This window comes from Sander vitreus, chromosome 12, assembly GCF_031162955.1.
Source record: "Sander vitreus isolate 19-12246 chromosome 12, sanVit1, whole genome shotgun sequence".
NCBI lineage: Eukaryota > Metazoa > Chordata > Actinopteri > Perciformes > Percidae > Sander > Sander vitreus.
Window position 1 is genome coordinate 12,472,626 of NC_135866.1, and position 16,712 is coordinate 12,489,337.

Below are 16,712 nucleotides of genomic sequence, written 5' to 3' on the forward strand. Positions count from 1 at the left end.
AGTAGCATAGAACAGGAGGGAAATGACTGACAAAGCATGACATCAAGAGCAATTTAAGAAGGATCCAATAATAAAGAATGAAGACTAGCAGTATTACATTACAGGTATTTATTTAGTTTATCATGTAAGAAAATAAGACAAAGAAACGTTCCACTTCTCACATTTTCTTTCAATGGCACACAAGGTGAAGGTGTTCAGTTTTTTGGCAGAAATTAAGTAAAAAGACACGTGCAACAGAAGCGTGCAAAAGGACTTTTATGTTCAATACTTAAAAACTCATTAAGTATCTGATGATGACACCATTAAATAAGGGAAACTAGCGCGACAATTACAGAACGTAATTCTTGACTGTATCTTCCAACATATTGTAAGCATAGGCTTCATTTGCATAGCTTAAAGGTTAAAACAAAACTGCTTTTATATGGGCTACTATGTTCTATAAACTAGTTGTTGCTATCTCAAGATAAAAGACAACTTTTGAAAGCAATAAATGTATAATTATAAAAAGCTCTTGATTGCAGGACAGTATGCCTTTAACCAATTTCAAATGAGAACATCATCAAACATGAGTCATCCATTCTCACTTTCATAACTTGGACTTCTGTAAGGCTTCTGTTTGTCATATAACGACTGGAATAGACAAAATACACAAAAGCAGTTGGCATTTTACACTGAAAGCTTTAAAGACTAAGTATTAAATGAACTGGTAAACCACATTGTTCTGTGGACGGATCCATTCCTATAGCATTAGCTTCATCAGTAGTCACATCTTAAGGCTTAGAATGGGTCCCCACCTTTAACAAATTAACTTTAACATCAACAGAGCAGCAACATCGAAATAAATCTTAAATAAATCCATTGCATCTACAGAAATTGTCTCAACACATTTTGGCATTCAAATATTGATGCATTTAAAAAAAAATATGTTCTGATTTGTATGTTTTGTATTAAAGTACATTCTCCCGGTTTGTGATGGACCGAAGGAAGACTTGCTAGAGTCGACACTGTACTTTTTCTCTATCTATAATGCAAAACATATGGTAAACGTGGTAAATACAAGGTTTTTCAAAGAGGGAATCGATATTGTCATTTAGGGAGCTGCAAAGTCCAAACTGTGACATGGTGACAGCAGCCTTTGTGTAAAAGAAATATCTAGCGCCCTCACTAGACCTACAGGGACATGACTCGAACCAGCAAGTCTTACCCTGCTCTGACTTACACCGCCCCAACAAATTACGGATCCCACTTGGATCTTGACTGGCTGGGGTGGCTGAATATGTGCACTGACACATACAACTGCATGTATAAAGGACACGCTTCTTTTTACACATTTCATGAAAAAAAAAGTATGCTAAACGTGGTCATATTCAGAGGTGAAAAGTGAAATTACCTGTGCTGGTCTCCCACATCTTATGATTTCATGGCTTCAACCCATAGTACTAGCTTTCCTTTCTCATTGAAATAAGATGGGATGCCGAGAAAATAATTTGGTGCGTTTATTCCCGAGACGATAAAATCGAATGGCTTTTTTCTCCCCAGGGGTTTGGCTCAGTCACAGCAAATGCAAAACACACACACATTCATGCACACAATTCTCCCAAAAAACATTTGCCCCAACACTGCGTCTAAAATGTTTGAATATTATTCTTTTCTGGAAATTATGTTTTTGCATTTGTAAAATAAAAAAAATAAAACATCACACAGCTCTCTTTCTCTGATATCACTGAAAGTACTGTTGTCTCACACCTGGCTTGGTTCACACACACACACAGCACAAAAACTAAACACCCCACAACATAAACAAAACACTGAGGGTCACAACTGGTACCAAACACAAAGGTTATTTAGTCAAAAAAAAGTGCTTTGCCTGCAAATTTTTCTAGTATGAGAAGGTAGAGTGAAAACTGAAATTCCTACAAGGTAGACCTAGTTGTGTGAACATGAAACAAAATGACAAAAGCTGAGAGTATTATTCTGGTTTTCACTATAGCCCCTGGTGAGAGGGAATTTCAAGCCATATTTAGCACAACCGGTCAGACAGGCTATCTGTTGCTTTTCCTCTGTGCCAAAAACAAATAAAAAACAGCACTGTGCAAGTGGAGGCAAGGAGGCCTTATGTCTAGACAGTGGCAAAGCCTAGCAACTTTAAAACCAGACTGCGGGATGTTTAGTCTGCCCCCATTCCCTTAAAGTAAGGCTGCTCCCACAAAAAGAAGCAGGTGGACACATTAAACTGAAAAGCCACTGGAATGCTCTGAGGGGATAGAAAAATCTAAATGACTAAATTCTATAGAGGAATTACATCACTGGACAAGCAAAGAGTAAACATCTGCCCGTTTTTTTTTTATCCCATCTGTTGATATCACAAATGCACTCAAAGCTTGGCCTTTTCCCCACCTATGGTTGTGCACTTGTACAGCTAGAAGAGGGGATGGGATGGGATGGGGGTGTGTAAAGGAGGAGGAGGGGCATTGGGCTGTGAAGACAGTAAGGGTGCTGTTACTCCCTCTTGTCAGCGGCTTTTGACTGCTCCCTCTGAATCATGCAGCGGCGCACAATGCTGTCAAAACTCCCCAGGTAGAAGAGGGCGATGGTCCGAAATAATCCCATGGTAACAATCTGTACACAAGATAAATTGAGGTTAGAATTTGTAAAATCGCTCAATATTAACAGCATCCTGGAGCAGGACTACTTTGGCCAATGTGACTATATCATGTACATGGCGTTACCTGCTGGAGGCCTTCTGTGATGGACGTAACAGGTGACATTCCACAGGTGAGGGCTGATAGCATGTAACCATCGGGTCCCACAGAGCTGTTAAAGTTCCCCTGCTTCAAGAGCAAAAGAAATAACAAGCAGATAGATTTACAACAGATTACCCATTCACCTAATGTTTAAAACTGGACAAGAAACATGGTGGGGCAGTGGCAGGTGAAGTGAGTTTCTTACCACTGCATCTCGAACAATGATTTTGGCTACTTGGTCTGGTTGACAAACTCCAGAAGTTTCAGAGATTAATTTAGTCTCTAGAGGCTAGTGGAGGGAAAAACAAAGTAAATGTTTTAAGTAGGGGGGAATTGAAAGTGAAATGATGCGAATATTTCTTTTGTTAAACAGATGTTTACCTTTGTCTTATTTTCCTCAGCTAATCCTGGAGTCTCAGTGTCAGGGGGGTAGGCCACAGTCACATAGATATTGTATGGCTTTATCTGGAGAAGAAGAACAGCAACACTCGCTGAGCATTATGTCCTAACATTTGACTTTGATAATAACTGTCAACAATCAACATTTTATTCAAAAAAAGGTCTTAAGGTAATAAAATTAAGTATGGATGCCCCTTATTGATAGATTAGGGATTCCTTGTTACACAATTCACACCAGCAACTCATCCCTCAGCAGCAAAGTGATGGAAAAATATAACTGAACTAAAATATTTTAACTCAATGCATTGTGAACTTCACTAGCAATGCGTGTTTGCTGTGTGCAGTGGAAATCTATCAAAAAGGGTATTCAAGCATAAGAGGCCCAAAACTCACCTCCATCTGCAGCGACTCTGCTAAGCCACGCAGAGCAAACTTGGATGGGGAGTAGGCGGTGTATCCAAACAGGCCGATCTGGCCTGCTTGGGAGGACACAAACATAATGCGGCCCATTCTTCGCTCCTTCATGGTGGTTATGACGGCCCGTGTCGGGTAAACACTGCCCAGGTAGTTTACTTCCATCAGTTTCTGTTGGCAAAGGCCAAAAATCACACACATTAAAACAAGGTTATCCACAGTGCAGCACTGCATACTGTAAATGTAGCTACACCAAAACCTGAATACTGGCAGATCATTTCTCTAATATACTCACTGCAAATTGCTTAAGGTATTACCTGGGAATTTAACCTCCTTTCTGAGTGTAAAAAAAAATCAACTACATAACCAGACAGCAATGAAAACTCCTATTTACCTATATGGTAAATGTTGAATGCACAAAACACATTCTGTGGTCTTAGTGCAAATCTTACATGTTGGTCTAGATAAAATATATTATTTTGTAAAGTAAGTATTTAAATCACATTGGTCCGATAGCTAAATATTTTATGTATATAAATAATAATAATAATCAGTATTTCTTGCTTCTTATATCTCCAGAAAATATCAGGAAAGTGTGTTAAGTATAATTCCTATTATAACTTGGAAACATATTGCCCTCCTCAAAAAAACTTGTTAAAATTAATAAAACTCTCCCTTTTATTCCGACACCTGTTGATCACTCAGGTGAAAATAGGGGCAGTGGATACTTTTAATCAACACAGTTTTTAGTACTATTTTGAGAGTAGCTGATTGACATGACCAAATGTCTTGGCTACACTCCCTGGTACCTACCTTAAAACGGTCCACTTCCACGTCCTCAAACTTTCCAGAAATGGCTAATCCAGCACAGTTCACTAACATATCAACCGGACCCAGCTTCTCTTGAGCCTGCACGACAGGAAAAAGCCACTTCAGCGCTGAATTATTAAAAGGAATTTGAGATGTCCCACTGTTGCTAAAAGGGTAACATTACCTGTTTTATCACACTTTCCACCTGGCTATAATCACTGGAAACATCCACTGATATGCATAGCACCACCTGAGTAAGGAAATTTAACATGATCTCATGCAATGTAATGTAAAATGGCATATACAAGCTATGTAATGTGCTTTAAAACAATATCTGAAAGTTACATTTTTCATTTAAGTAAATGCTAAACACATACCTGTTTGTCATTGATGGCAAATTTCTCCACCTCTTTCTTAGCTTGAAGCAATTTAGCCTAAGGGTAAAAGAGCATTTGTAATGTGTTATAAAAACTTAAGAGTCATACAATTTCACTCAATAAAAAACATGTAAAATCTTCAGAACATGAAAGCTCACATGCAGGCGAACACAAAATAAAGTAAACGTAGCATGTAAGCAAAGCACATCCTTTACCTTGCATGGAGATAATTAACCTTTAGAATATATTTTACTGTCTTTGACATCAAATGAGTTGACTATAACAACAAACAGCTTGTGACTAGGCAAGACACAAAGAAATGATTGGTTGAATGTGGTTTGTGCTGACCTCATCCCGTGCCACCAAAGTGATGAATGCTCCTTGCCTGTAGCACTCAACTGCAATGGATTTCCCAATCCCACTTGAGCCTCCTGTAACCTGAAAATTCAAAAGACAAGAAGATCATTAATCCAAAGTATCTGTTAGGGTAGAGTTGATGATCTGAAACTCATAGGCTGGGGTGTAGGTAAACTGTAGTTTATGTTTCCATAATGCAACTTGTGAATAAAGATGTGCAAACCCGTTCTATGGGTTTACAAAATCTGCATAATGAAATGAGTCAAACTTCACTATTGACAGTTTATTAGGTACACCTAGCTTAAACTTGTGTGGTGTAGTTTGTGGTGCTGAACTGTATTGTGTTACACTAAGAGGAGTTTAGCTAACGTTAGTCAACCCTCTGTGCTATAACCATAGAGTTGACCAGTAACTTAAGTTAAATTATAACTTAACGGTTTCAACAAAACTCTTTTATATACATAAAGACAGGATATAGCCGGGATAGACGGCATTAGCTTTACCTATTTTATAAACTTAAAATAGTAATTGTAATTTAGCGTCAGTGAACTGTAACGTGACGTTACTTAGTTAACGTTACATTCACAGAACTGTAAAGCTCTGAAGACTGTAAATATATTCAACCCTTGTGACCTCACGTGACTGAATGATATTAAACTCCTCTAACTGACTGATGCAATGAATTGGACTCATAGACTGTAAATATGAACAGTCTATGATTGGACTTCTTGTTGATTAGCATTGCTGGACTTCGCAGACTCCCTGGGATGTGAATTGTTGATGTATTTATGTTGTAGCTGGGTGTATTTGTAACTGCAAATGCTCTCACTAGCTAAATTAACTGAAAAAAAATGTGGGTGTGTCACTCTTTATAACTGACAGTTGACTGTCGTTATAATTCGGCACTATTTTCTATCAAAATGTATGGTTGGTTATTAGCTATAAGGCTAGTGCTAATATACATAGCTGCCGGACATTTAAAACGTAGCTAGCTAAACTCAGCTAGCTCAGGAGCTAAAGCCAGCTATGAAGCTACAGTATAATGACTGGACGTTAGCTACCGTTACCAGCCTAACAAGTAACGTTGGTTAGTACTCCGGTGCACTTACCACGACGTGGGCCCCGTTCAGTTTCAGAGGTTTGGGACTAATGAGAGGTGATATCATGTATAACAGCAACACAAAGGCAACGATGAAGGCAGCAACTACAAGAAGCATGATGAATGGCAAAAGAAGCCACCAGGAATTGATGAAAAGCCAATCTGTGATCGTTGAGCTCAACCCTTCTTCCGAGGACATGGGTGAAATCAGGCAATCGTTAGCTTGTTTGCTAACTAGCAGGCCAGCTTCTGAGGTCCGATAACAGAGCGACAAGGCAGACGACAGCCCTGAAAGGGGGTGGCGAAATACAGATCTCAGAGGAGGCGTTGTTCCGGGGTTTTGGCAGGGAGTCAAAGATTATTAACGACACAGGTTACAGTATCTCGGTGGACATTGGCTCCCCGTGATAAAGCGCAGTCTGCAAACCAAAACAAATCGAACTGTGCACTATAAACGGTACCTGGTACTTGTAGTCCTCAAGCCGACAGCGTTGCGAAATCCAAACGCTGCTTAAGCGTGCATTAACAACAGCTCCCACAATGCAATGCACCGCTTCCTCATTGGTCGTATCCGTTAGCTACACACCTATCTTCACACGCCCTCCGAACCAGCCACCAGGTATGTTGACTGATGATCAGTAAAGTAGCCATTATAAAATTGTGAGAACATTATTAATGAACCTACATCTCTATTGTAAATCATTGTCAATACCAAGCGTGAATTTGTTACAAAAAAGTAAACAGCTTTTCTTGACGTAACTTTTATTTACATTGTGGAAACAAACAAAAAAAAAAAGAAAATGTTATGCATGGGTGACCACACAAAGAAAAAGCTCGAGTTTGCTATATGTATAGACATTTACAGTAAAATAAGACTCCTAAAACTCAAAAGAGATAGTTTTCACACCTTAGGAGCAAAAGAGCACAGTTGTATACAATCTCTGAAAGAGCTTACATGAATTATACATTTTAGTTGTAGTGACAAAGCACTGGATATATAAGCAGTGCGACCAATTTAGAAATAAACCAATAAAAATGAATCTTGCAGCTTTTCTAGAAGGCACATGGTGCACACATGGTGCAGACTGCCACTCATGGCTACATATAGTTCATGCTTGGAGACGCACTCCTATATTGTTAAGTATACAAGAAGATGATCTCTCCACCTGAGCCATCAGTGTCCAACTGGGTCTTGTTTTATCAAAATTCATAATGACTTTATCATAACATAAGGCTTAGTTTTTTGCAGTTTATATTGAAGATAACCAGCAAAGCCTGTGGATAGTAAAGAAAAATATGTACAGTAGGTTGTGAAAAAAAAAAATGAGCCGAGTGACAAAGCAATTAAAAGCTATTGAGTCCTTGAAGAATTGGAAAATAATGCTGGTCTGGCACCGTTGATGATCCACCCTTGTAGCCGTGTTTAATTCAAATGATAAATGAGTAAACAAATACAACTGTTCTTTGTTAGGAAACTGGATAAACAATCCACAATTTCCACTGGGTCTAATGTAGCTCTCAACCCGAATATCTCTGTCTCAACGCTTAAACGTCCACCATGGACACGAGACAAAAATGACATATTTCAAGATTTTTACATTCCACAAAGTACAGTATACACCATAAAATGCTTGGGAGAATATGCAAGCGGTATATTTTAGTACAGTGAGATGTATTCTGGCTGGAAAATAAGGAGACAAGAGCTAGTCTTAACTTAAAATAAATTATCTTGACTTCAAAAGCCTTGTATGCAATTCATTGTTGTGTATGTCGTTAGTTTCCCTAAGTTGCTAGGGTATTCTGCTGATAAATACCTTTTATTCTATAGTGCACAAGTCAAACAACACTCTAAATTATTTATGTCACCGATTCTTTTATCAGGTCAGCTGCAGATGGGAAGTTTTTAATCTTCTTTGGACAATAGTTATTTTCAAATAAAACTAGATCCTTTCACTCTTTGCTTGGTTATCAAATTGGCAAAACAACAGCGCAGTGATCTTGTCCACTCATGATAAACCACGAAGCCTGGTGAATGGTTATGATGCGAGAGTAAAAAAGAAAAAAAGGGACAAGGACAGTAAAGAGAGATGATCAAAATTCCTTTGCTTTGGCTCAATCATCCCACCTAGCCTTCCTGTCCAAAGTCATTTGTGAATTTTTTCAGTTTGACCAGATCTTGATCATTGACTGTTGGCTTTGTGTTGGCCAGAGACCTCATCATGTCAGACTGAAAAGAGGAAAAAAGATCATGATATTAAAGCAAGGACTTGAATATACAATTATATTACTAGGGCTGACCCGAATGCTCTTAAGCTATGACTTTTGCCATGGTAATTGACGTCCAAATCAGTATTTGAATATTTGGTTTTTTTTTTTTTCATTTTCTTTTTAAAATTATTACTATATGCATTACCCCATAAATCACAAACAGCCCATGAAATAAGGAATAGTAATCCCACATTATTCATTTATGCATCAACATTAATTATAATTATTCTCAGACAGAGACTGTGTGTGTGTGTGTGTGTGTGTGTGCGCGCGCCTAGGTGCTGCACTGTCCCAGGTACTGCGCTGTCCCAGGTACTAACATTGATAGACAGAAAAACACCAGCACCTAAATTGAATCTTTGACTACGTGAGTGCTAGCAACTCGGCTGCAATTATTGGCATGCAAGATGTCGAAAAAGTCCAGCATCTGGATTAATTTCACATTTTGCGAAGACGACCCCCAAAAAGTCTAGTGCCAGATATGCCAAATGAAACTGGCATATCACAAATCTACAACGAGTTTGGCAAATCACCTGAAAACTAAGGAACAGCTGAGCCTTGATAAAGTATTGCCAAGCCTTTATTTCAAAGCTTTGAAATGTATTTAAATGCTTCCCACCGAAGTTTCAAAACCCCAAAAGTGATATCCGGGACAGCCCTATATATTTATATATTACCATATAGTATTTTAATATGCTTACCATGCATACTACAGGTTCCAATAGCTTCTCCCCAGGTACCTCCATCCATGTCATTTCAATTGCGTTGGGATCGCCAGGAGAGCAAGGAGTCAATAGGTCATCTACAAGCATGTTGGGGTCAGTTCTTGATTCACCACGTACCTGTTTTATATTACAATATAAGAAAGGAAACAAAAGTGACAATTTGTTAACTGCAACATATTACACTGGAGCATAAAACGGAGACCAGTATTTTAAAAGACGTACCTTTTTGAAGTGGGTTGCTGACTGGACCTTCCTAACAGGCTGCATTAGAGCGTCTCGGACAATGATGCTGATATCTGCTCCCGAGTATCCATCGGTCTTCTTGCCCAGAGTGACAAAGTCAGTGTCGCTGAGACTTGTGGGGGTCGCGCCCAGATGGAGCTTGAACATGAAGGAGCGTGCATGCTCTTCAGGCAGCGGGATGTAGATCCTCTTCTCAAATCTGAGAGTATTATTGGTGTACAGTCAGCAAAGGTGAATGACATCATGGTTACTAATAACTTTCACCAAGTGATAACAATTACCTTCTTCTGATGGCTGAGTCTAGGGTCCATGGGATATTTGTTGCCCCAAGTACCAGCACTCCCTCATTGTCATTTCCCACACCTGCAAAATAGAAAAAGTCTGGGTAAGTACACACCAAAATACTTCATCTTAGCAACGATACTCTGGTGCTTTCACTGACACATGACGGCCCCTCCAGCTTTCTATAGATCTTTGACCACACATTGCCTTACAGGCCATGTAGGTGTTAGTTCCAAAATTAGGAATCAAAATTAGACTATTGCAAATCTGCTTACTAGTGGTTTCCTAGTGTTTTGTTGCCATCTTGTCTGAAGCAAAAACCAACTCTACAAACTTACTTACAAAATTAATACACTTTTATGAAATAAAATATTAAGTTAAGGGAAAAGAAGATGTGTTATTTCACACAGCAAATACAACATATTTCATGAATTTGACTACAGTTTAGTTTTTCCACCTCTGCTCAACAAGTTCCTGGGTGAAACCCTCTTACTGCAAACTGAGTATGCACATACAAGGAGTAAATCTAGGAAAGTTGCTGAACACTGAATACATATAACAATAACAACAGACAAAAAAAGTCAGTATTGATCATAGATAAGCAACCTTCACAAACAAAGTTTATGTTTTGGGGTCCAAACCCTAGATTTACAAAAATATGAATCAATATATCCACGTTATGGATAGATAACATGAGTGTAACTTTTCATCTATATATATATATATATATATATATATATATATATATATATATATATATATATATATATATATATATATATATATATATATAAAAAACTAAATAAATACATGTAGTTCCAGCCACACCTCAATTGACTTCACAGCAGGTGTTTTCCCATAACCTGTCAGAGCATATCGGCTCTGACATCTGTTTAGGGGTGTGACCACAATAGGCAAGCTGTGGAGTTTGATTCTGTTTAGAGCGCTGCAGCGGCAAGTTACTGCCCCATGTGACTCAGTGGTCATTTAACATTTACATTGTTCACACTTCCGTTAGAAATAAGTCAACAGGGAGAAGTAAAAAGACTGTGAGTCTGTCCACTGCCCTACTCTGGAACAAATCATATGTCCAAAGGACATTAATCTGAAAGTTTTGCCAGCCATTGGACTTATGTATATGTAAATACTTTAAGGTTGCCCAAATGTACGTTCCAGTCACCCAGCCACTGCAGCTTTAATTTTCTCCTGTGCAAGTTTCTGGTGATACATCTGTCTATCCCATGCCATGCAACTACAACGATTCCAGTCAAAATCTACGATGCAGAAAGAAACTGAAAGGGTTGCTTCACTTAGTGCATAAACATTTATTTTCTACGACTGCCATTTTAGAAGGCTGCTTACCGATTCTACAGGACATTGCTGAAAAAAAAAAAAAAACTTCACTTGTGTCTTTTTTAAACTATTATTTATTATTTATAACACTAAAATAGACTAAATGTAATTTATCACAGCATTCAGTAGGTACAAACAATTGTTATAGCTCATCAGACTTACCCTGCATCTGAACCAGGAACTCTGTCTTAATACGCCGAGCAGCCTCACTCTCGTTCTCACTTCTTGAGCCACACAGGGAGTCGATCTCATCAATGAAGATGATAGAAGGCTTGTGCTCCCTTGCAAGGCTAAAAAGATTCTTCACCAACCTGGGAAGCAAAAGGGAAGTTTAAGAAATGAAATAGCAACATGCTGCAGTGTATTTTTATGCTTCACTGATTTTGTGGATTACTGTTAATATGACTTACTTTTCACTCTCTCCCAGCCATTTGGAGACAAGGTCAGAAGAGGAGATGGAGAAGAAGGTTGAGTTGTTTGCTTCTGTGGCAACAGCTTTAGCCAGATAAGACTTTCCTGTACCAGGTGGTCCAAAGAGCAAGATCCCTCTCCATGGAGTTCTCTTTCCTGTCAGTCAAGCAAAAAGGTAATTTAGGCAATATTAGTGTCATCAAAAACCATCAAATGTTTGCTTCTGGCATTTAAGAGCAAAGTAATGAGGAAGCCTTTCTCATAATTAAGATGTACCTGTGAAAAGGTGGGGAAATTTGATCGGAAGAATAACAGCTTCTTTCAGTGCCTCCTTGGCTCCCTCTAAACCAGCAACATCATTCCATTTGATGTTTGGTTTCTCCATAACAATTGCACCTGGAAAAAATAACATACTAACATGACTTAGGAGTCTAAATAAGGCCTGCTTTATGACAGATTTCATGTAACAAACTCACAAGAAATTAACAAATATTATGACAGCTCAGTTCAGCAAAAAAAAAGAAAAAAAGCTTGAAGAAGGTCCAATAGTTCTCATATTACAAACCTGAGAGTTGATTTTGGAACTTCTTTTTCTCTGGATCATCACCTTCATCACTTTCATTCCTGGAAACACAAACACATACATACATATATATATATATATACATATATATATATATATATATATATATATATACACAATTTTGTCTATATATCAAGTACTAAATAATTTATTATATTTCCATATATCAAAGGAACATTGATTTTCCATCTAGGTCTGAATGGCATCACATCTGCCCACCCGTAAACATACCCTTTGTCATCAGACTGTGACTCTTTGACAGGCTTCACGGGAGGAGCGCTTTCTTTCTTCTTTAAATACTCCTTTAACTTCTCCGCTCTGTCCAAATATTCTGCACATTTTGCCCGGATGCTCTGTTTAGCTTTGTCACTCTGGGCTTCATCTGTCAGAAATAACAAAAAAAAGGTACACAAAAATGATTTCAGGTTTGAGTATTTGTTCCTAAAAGAGACATCACCCTCCTCTTAGCATTTCAGCTGCGTTAGCGTTAGTGTACTGCTCTAAATACAAAAGAATTATATTAAACAATTATCAAACACTTTTTTTTTTTCATTATTCTTGCTTTTACCACTGCTATGACAGTGTACAGAATAGCTTGCATGTCATTTTGAGAGATAGGAAGTCACTCTTAAAACTATGTCACAAAGGATTATTATCATAATGTGATTCTGTTGTGGCAAACAGCTGTGATTATCAGATTGCAGACACTTCATGCCAATGTGCTGTCCTATGCCTTACATTTCACCACATGGAGGAAGTACTGAACAGCAGCCTGGTAAAGACGCAGAGCCTCCTCATATTTCTGAGCTTTATCCTCCTGAGCCGCCTTGCTGGCAAGATCAATGGCTTTCTAAAACAACAGAGACACAGAACAATGTTAGTTATATTAACATTTGTAGATTCTACAATTGATGGAAACACAGACAGCAGTGTGAGGTTAATGAGTGTCTTTGAATTATGACAGCGTCAGAACACCATCAACCAACCAAAACAAACATAATGTCAAAATGATAAATATAGGCGATAAAGTTGTTAAATTAATTGAATAAGAGTGACAAATGCTTAAGTGAGAATGTCGGTCGCAGGCAACCTTCCTATATATAACGTTACTTACCGTAATCTACTAGCTAGCTAGCTGTGAATATTAGATTTAATGCTACACCTGTGCTGTGTGGTAACACTACGCACACCGAGGTAGGAGTGCCTGAACCTGAATGCACTGTTACTTCCTTTTGGTTACCGTAGCTATTATGTCACTTTAACACAGTTTGTACGTTTAACACAACCTGCACCGACTATTACGTTAACTGTTTTGCTTTCCATTTGAAGTGGATGTCTTTTTAGAGGCCAAATAAAACCAGTTAACGTTAGCTAGCTAGCAACGTTAATCCTATTAGCTAGCTAGGTGTCTTGTTCGTCAATACATACGCTACTGTTACTGTATAACTGCTACGTCAATTGCCACAACTGCATACATTGTAGCACAGGAAAACAATAGCCTTTAACACATGGGTCATCTTTTGGTTGTCTTTGTTGTTTACAAGTTAACTGTCGAATTCATGATGATGTTAGCTAACCATGCTAACTAGCAGCTAATGTTACAAACGTTACTATTTTACACATTTAGAAGCATTTATACCAAACATCACCTAACAAAACAAGGCCGGGCGTTTCGGTTGACAACAACTAGGTTACTTTTTTTTTTAGTTTAGTCCAAGATGTGAATAACTTTGTTATCATATTTTATATTACGCGTTTTAGCCAGCCCTGGGGTTGGTCCTCAACTTACCTGTAAATTATTGTTGGTAGCCATAATGGCTGATCACTTGTCCAATAATCGAAACAAATGCAACACCGCCGTAAGGAAACAACTTTTAAACACTATGCTTTAGAATTTAACCATTCAAGTTGTCTGTTAACTCGACAATCGAGGTTTTTATGACGCTTGTTTTCGTTTCTAAGCTCGTTCCCGAGTAAGATCGAGGAGGGAACTTCCGCATTGAAAAGTCGATACTCGCTTGTACGGAATCTGATGACGTCAAGACGTAGCCTCGGTACAGTTTCGAATACATTACTGCGTTTGGCCGTAGACTGTAAAAATAGGCCTAAGGTTTTTACATTTGAAAATATTAATTGATTGTATTTTAATTGTATTGTATCTGTTAAGTGAAGATACGGGAATCAATTGGAACTACATTTTTCTTTTTCTGTCTTATTTTTTCCTGTTTGTCTTTTGCCTGTCATGTGGTTTATTATGTGGTGAAGTCTTTGGTTCTAATGAAGCACTACCAGACTATGAATGGACTATTAACTCTGTCGTTCTAACATGAATTATCTCATCAATCAAGCACCTGACTTAAGTTTAAATTATTTTTAAAAAGCCACTCTTGTTGCAACACATCCAAACTGTTGTGAACTTGAGACATTACACTGTTTGTAGAACTGATATTATGTATTTCATTTTTGTAACAACCTCTTTATTCACTAGGTACTCCTGTAGTTCTTCCGCTCTGTCCAGGTACTGTTTACATGTATCTCTTATCTTCTGGTTGCCATCTTTACCCTGGGGTTCACCTGATGGGAAGGATAACGTTCATTTAATAACATTCGGCAATGTTAATGATTTTTGTTACGGCCATTTTATAAACTATCTATTGCAACAAGTTATAAGGATGACACAACTTAAAATTGGCACAAACACAAACTAAAACCATTGTTTCCAGCTGCATCGACGCACGTTTTATAATATGCAGAAAGTACTTGACAGCATGTTGGTAGGAGCGGATGGCCTCCTCATAGTTTCCAGCCTGGTCTTCCTGTGAGGCCTTCTGTGCTACGGCAATAGCTTTCTGAAAAAGCAGGAAACAATTAATATTTCAGATACTATCATCTCTTAGGTTTTTGCTGAAATCACTACATGACAGAGTCTGTAAAGGGATCTCAAACTCAGTAAATTCACATCATCTCAGTGTCCCATAAACTGCATAAATCTACTCTGGCCAAAACAAAAGTAACATTGTTGTTGTTATACTAATTACAACATACATGTTAGTACCATATTATAAAAAAATCACAATAGTTTCTAAAAATGATATGGAGCTCAAGCTGAAATGATAAATTGACTGATTGAGTAGTTAATCAACACAAAATGTATTAATTCCACATTTGGTAATCCAGTCATTTCAGTAATGTATTGTGTAATAATAGGGCTTGCTCATGGACATTTTCAGTGTTGACTTTTTAAAGAGTAAATGGTCAATCAATTATTATTATTACATTATTACATGTCATTTAGCTGACGCTTTTATCCAAAGCGACGTACAATTGCTATATATATATCAGAGGTTGCACTCCTCTGGAGCAACTAGGGGTTAAGTGTCTTGCTCAGGGACACATTGGTTGATGTATCAGTGGGAATCAAACCCAGATCTCCCACACCAAAGGCATGTGTTATATCCACTGCACGATCACCACCTTATTATTATACATAATTAAGTAATACGCAATTAATTGTATAGTCAGTTCAAATATGCCAGTGAAAATCTTTGATGTGAAATTATTATAGTGTATAAATTGCTGTTGAACTGTTGCCTGTGTCCAACTATATAACTTCAGTTGTATGGTGATTTTGTGTATTAAACCCCAGTAGGAGTAAACTGCCTACTAAAGCAGCTGCCTTAGCAGACTGAACCTTATAACTCTACGTGGAATATTAGTTGTTTATACTAGAAGAGGGTCTGTGTGAATTCCACCCATCTATTAGAGTACCTTTAGGGTACCTGCTATTTTTTGACTAATACAATAAAACTACACTGCATATCTATCTAAACCAATCAGATAGCAGATTCCTTAAAACATTTTGTAAACTGTGAATGAATAATTTCACTGACTGCCATTGAATCTGTGGACTTGATGCGAGTCACTATTTTGGTCAGTGATTGAGTTCAGTCAGCTCTTGCAGAAATAGAAATAGTGACACAAAGGTCCTGCATTTAACTGCTCATTCTGTTATAGTTGGATACAACGCTATTTTAATTTAGAACACAATACCTTTAGAAATACTTAGACTTAATCTAAAACTAAAGCTTTTGTGAAAATGAAACCCGTGAGATTGCATACAGGGAATAGCTTATAGCCTACTCGGTGTTCCTATCTGTGTCACTACACTTGTTACACTCCAGTAGCCTAACATCGACAAACGGGGAGCTTCCAGTTTTCAATAACTATTAATCCTACCTGTAGATTTGTTGGCTCCATGCGGAGTCCTGTGAGAATGAAAATAACACACAACAGATACGACCCCTGATCCCAGCCAGTCTTGTTTCGTTTACCCAGCCGTAAGTCACCGCACAACAAGTTCCTGTTTGCTTATCACTCCCTCAGTGACACATGCGTTCAAGAAAGCAGTCTGCCCAGTCAAAGGAATGGCAACGATGCCAGTGAGTCACGATGCTTAATTGTTGTCGTGCAAGTTGCAAAGACAACAGAAGTTGCTGAGCCATTAAATAAATCACCCATACCAAATAGACAGAAAAACTGTTTTAGAATTATGTGGCCTAATTATTGTCTTTCACTGTGAATTATTTTGGGACAGATAAAAAAATAAAATAAAATATATATATAAAACAAATTGGGACAAGATGCATT

General features: G+C 37.9%; 2 protein-coding genes across 3 annotated transcripts; both read right to left on the reverse strand.

The window, feature by feature from the left end:
- Positions 1-93: 93 nt before the first annotated feature.
- Positions 94-6,666, reverse strand: kdsr (3-ketodihydrosphingosine reductase). The gene is made up of 10 exons (XM_078263873.1): positions 6,211-6,666; positions 5,093-5,182; positions 4,745-4,801; positions 4,552-4,617; positions 4,371-4,466; positions 3,537-3,728; positions 3,126-3,209; positions 2,950-3,033; positions 2,730-2,831; positions 94-2,619 (listed from the first exon to the last, which is right to left on the reverse strand). Exons 1-10 carry the CDS (start codon positions 6,397-6,399, stop codon positions 2,500-2,502), a joined length of 1,080 nt encoding a protein of 359 aa, XP_078119999.1. The 5' UTR covers positions 6,400-6,666; the 3' UTR covers positions 94-2,499.
- Positions 6,667-6,945: 279 nt separating this feature from the next.
- Positions 6,946-16,424, reverse strand: vps4b (vacuolar protein sorting 4 homolog B). Of its 2 annotated transcripts, XM_078263871.1 has the most exons (13): positions 16,302-16,424; positions 14,803-14,914; positions 14,539-14,639; positions 12,804-12,915; positions 12,297-12,447; positions 12,048-12,106; positions 11,759-11,878; positions 11,482-11,638; positions 11,234-11,382; positions 9,718-9,799; positions 9,416-9,635; positions 9,170-9,310; positions 6,946-8,427 (listed from the first exon to the last, which is right to left on the reverse strand). In XM_078263871.1, exons 1-13 carry the CDS (start codon positions 16,320-16,322, stop codon positions 8,326-8,328), a joined length of 1,527 nt encoding a protein of 508 aa, XP_078119997.1. In that variant the 5' UTR covers positions 16,323-16,424; the 3' UTR covers positions 6,946-8,325. The 2 variants fall into 2 exon arrangements, with proteins under 2 accessions (XP_078119997.1, XP_078119998.1); XM_078263872.1 differs by lacking the exons at positions 14,539-14,639; positions 14,803-14,914; positions 16,302-16,424 and adding an exon at positions 13,855-14,068.
- Between the last annotated feature and the right edge of the window lie 288 nt (positions 16,425-16,712).

What these genes read in the sequence shown, in the direction of transcription:
- kdsr (XM_078263873.1), bottom strand. Translation starts at nt 6,399, where the DNA reads ATGTCCTCGGAAGAAGGGTTGAGCTCAACGATCACAGATTGGCTTTTC. An exon ending in TGGAAAGTGTGATAAAACAG is followed by an intron (nt 4,467 to 4,551) that starts GTAATGTTACCC and finishes CCTGTCGTGCAG; the next exon opens with GCTCAAGAGAAGCTGGGTCC. An exon ending in TCACAGAAGGCCTCCAGCAG is followed by an intron (nt 2,620 to 2,729) that starts GTAACGCCATGT and finishes TCTTGTGTACAG; the next exon opens with ATTGTTACCATGGGATTATT.
- vps4b (XM_078263871.1), bottom strand. Translation starts at nt 16,322, where the DNA reads ATGGAGCCAACAAATCTACAG. An exon ending in CTTTCTGCATATTATAAAAC is followed by an intron (nt 14,640 to 14,802) that starts GTGCGTCGATGC and finishes CCTTCCCATCAG; the next exon opens with GTGAACCCCAGGGTAAAGAT. An exon ending in TGGAACCTGTAGTATGCATG is followed by an intron (nt 8,428 to 9,169) that starts GTAAGCATATTA and finishes TCCTCTTTTCAG; the next exon opens with TCTGACATGATGAGGTCTCT.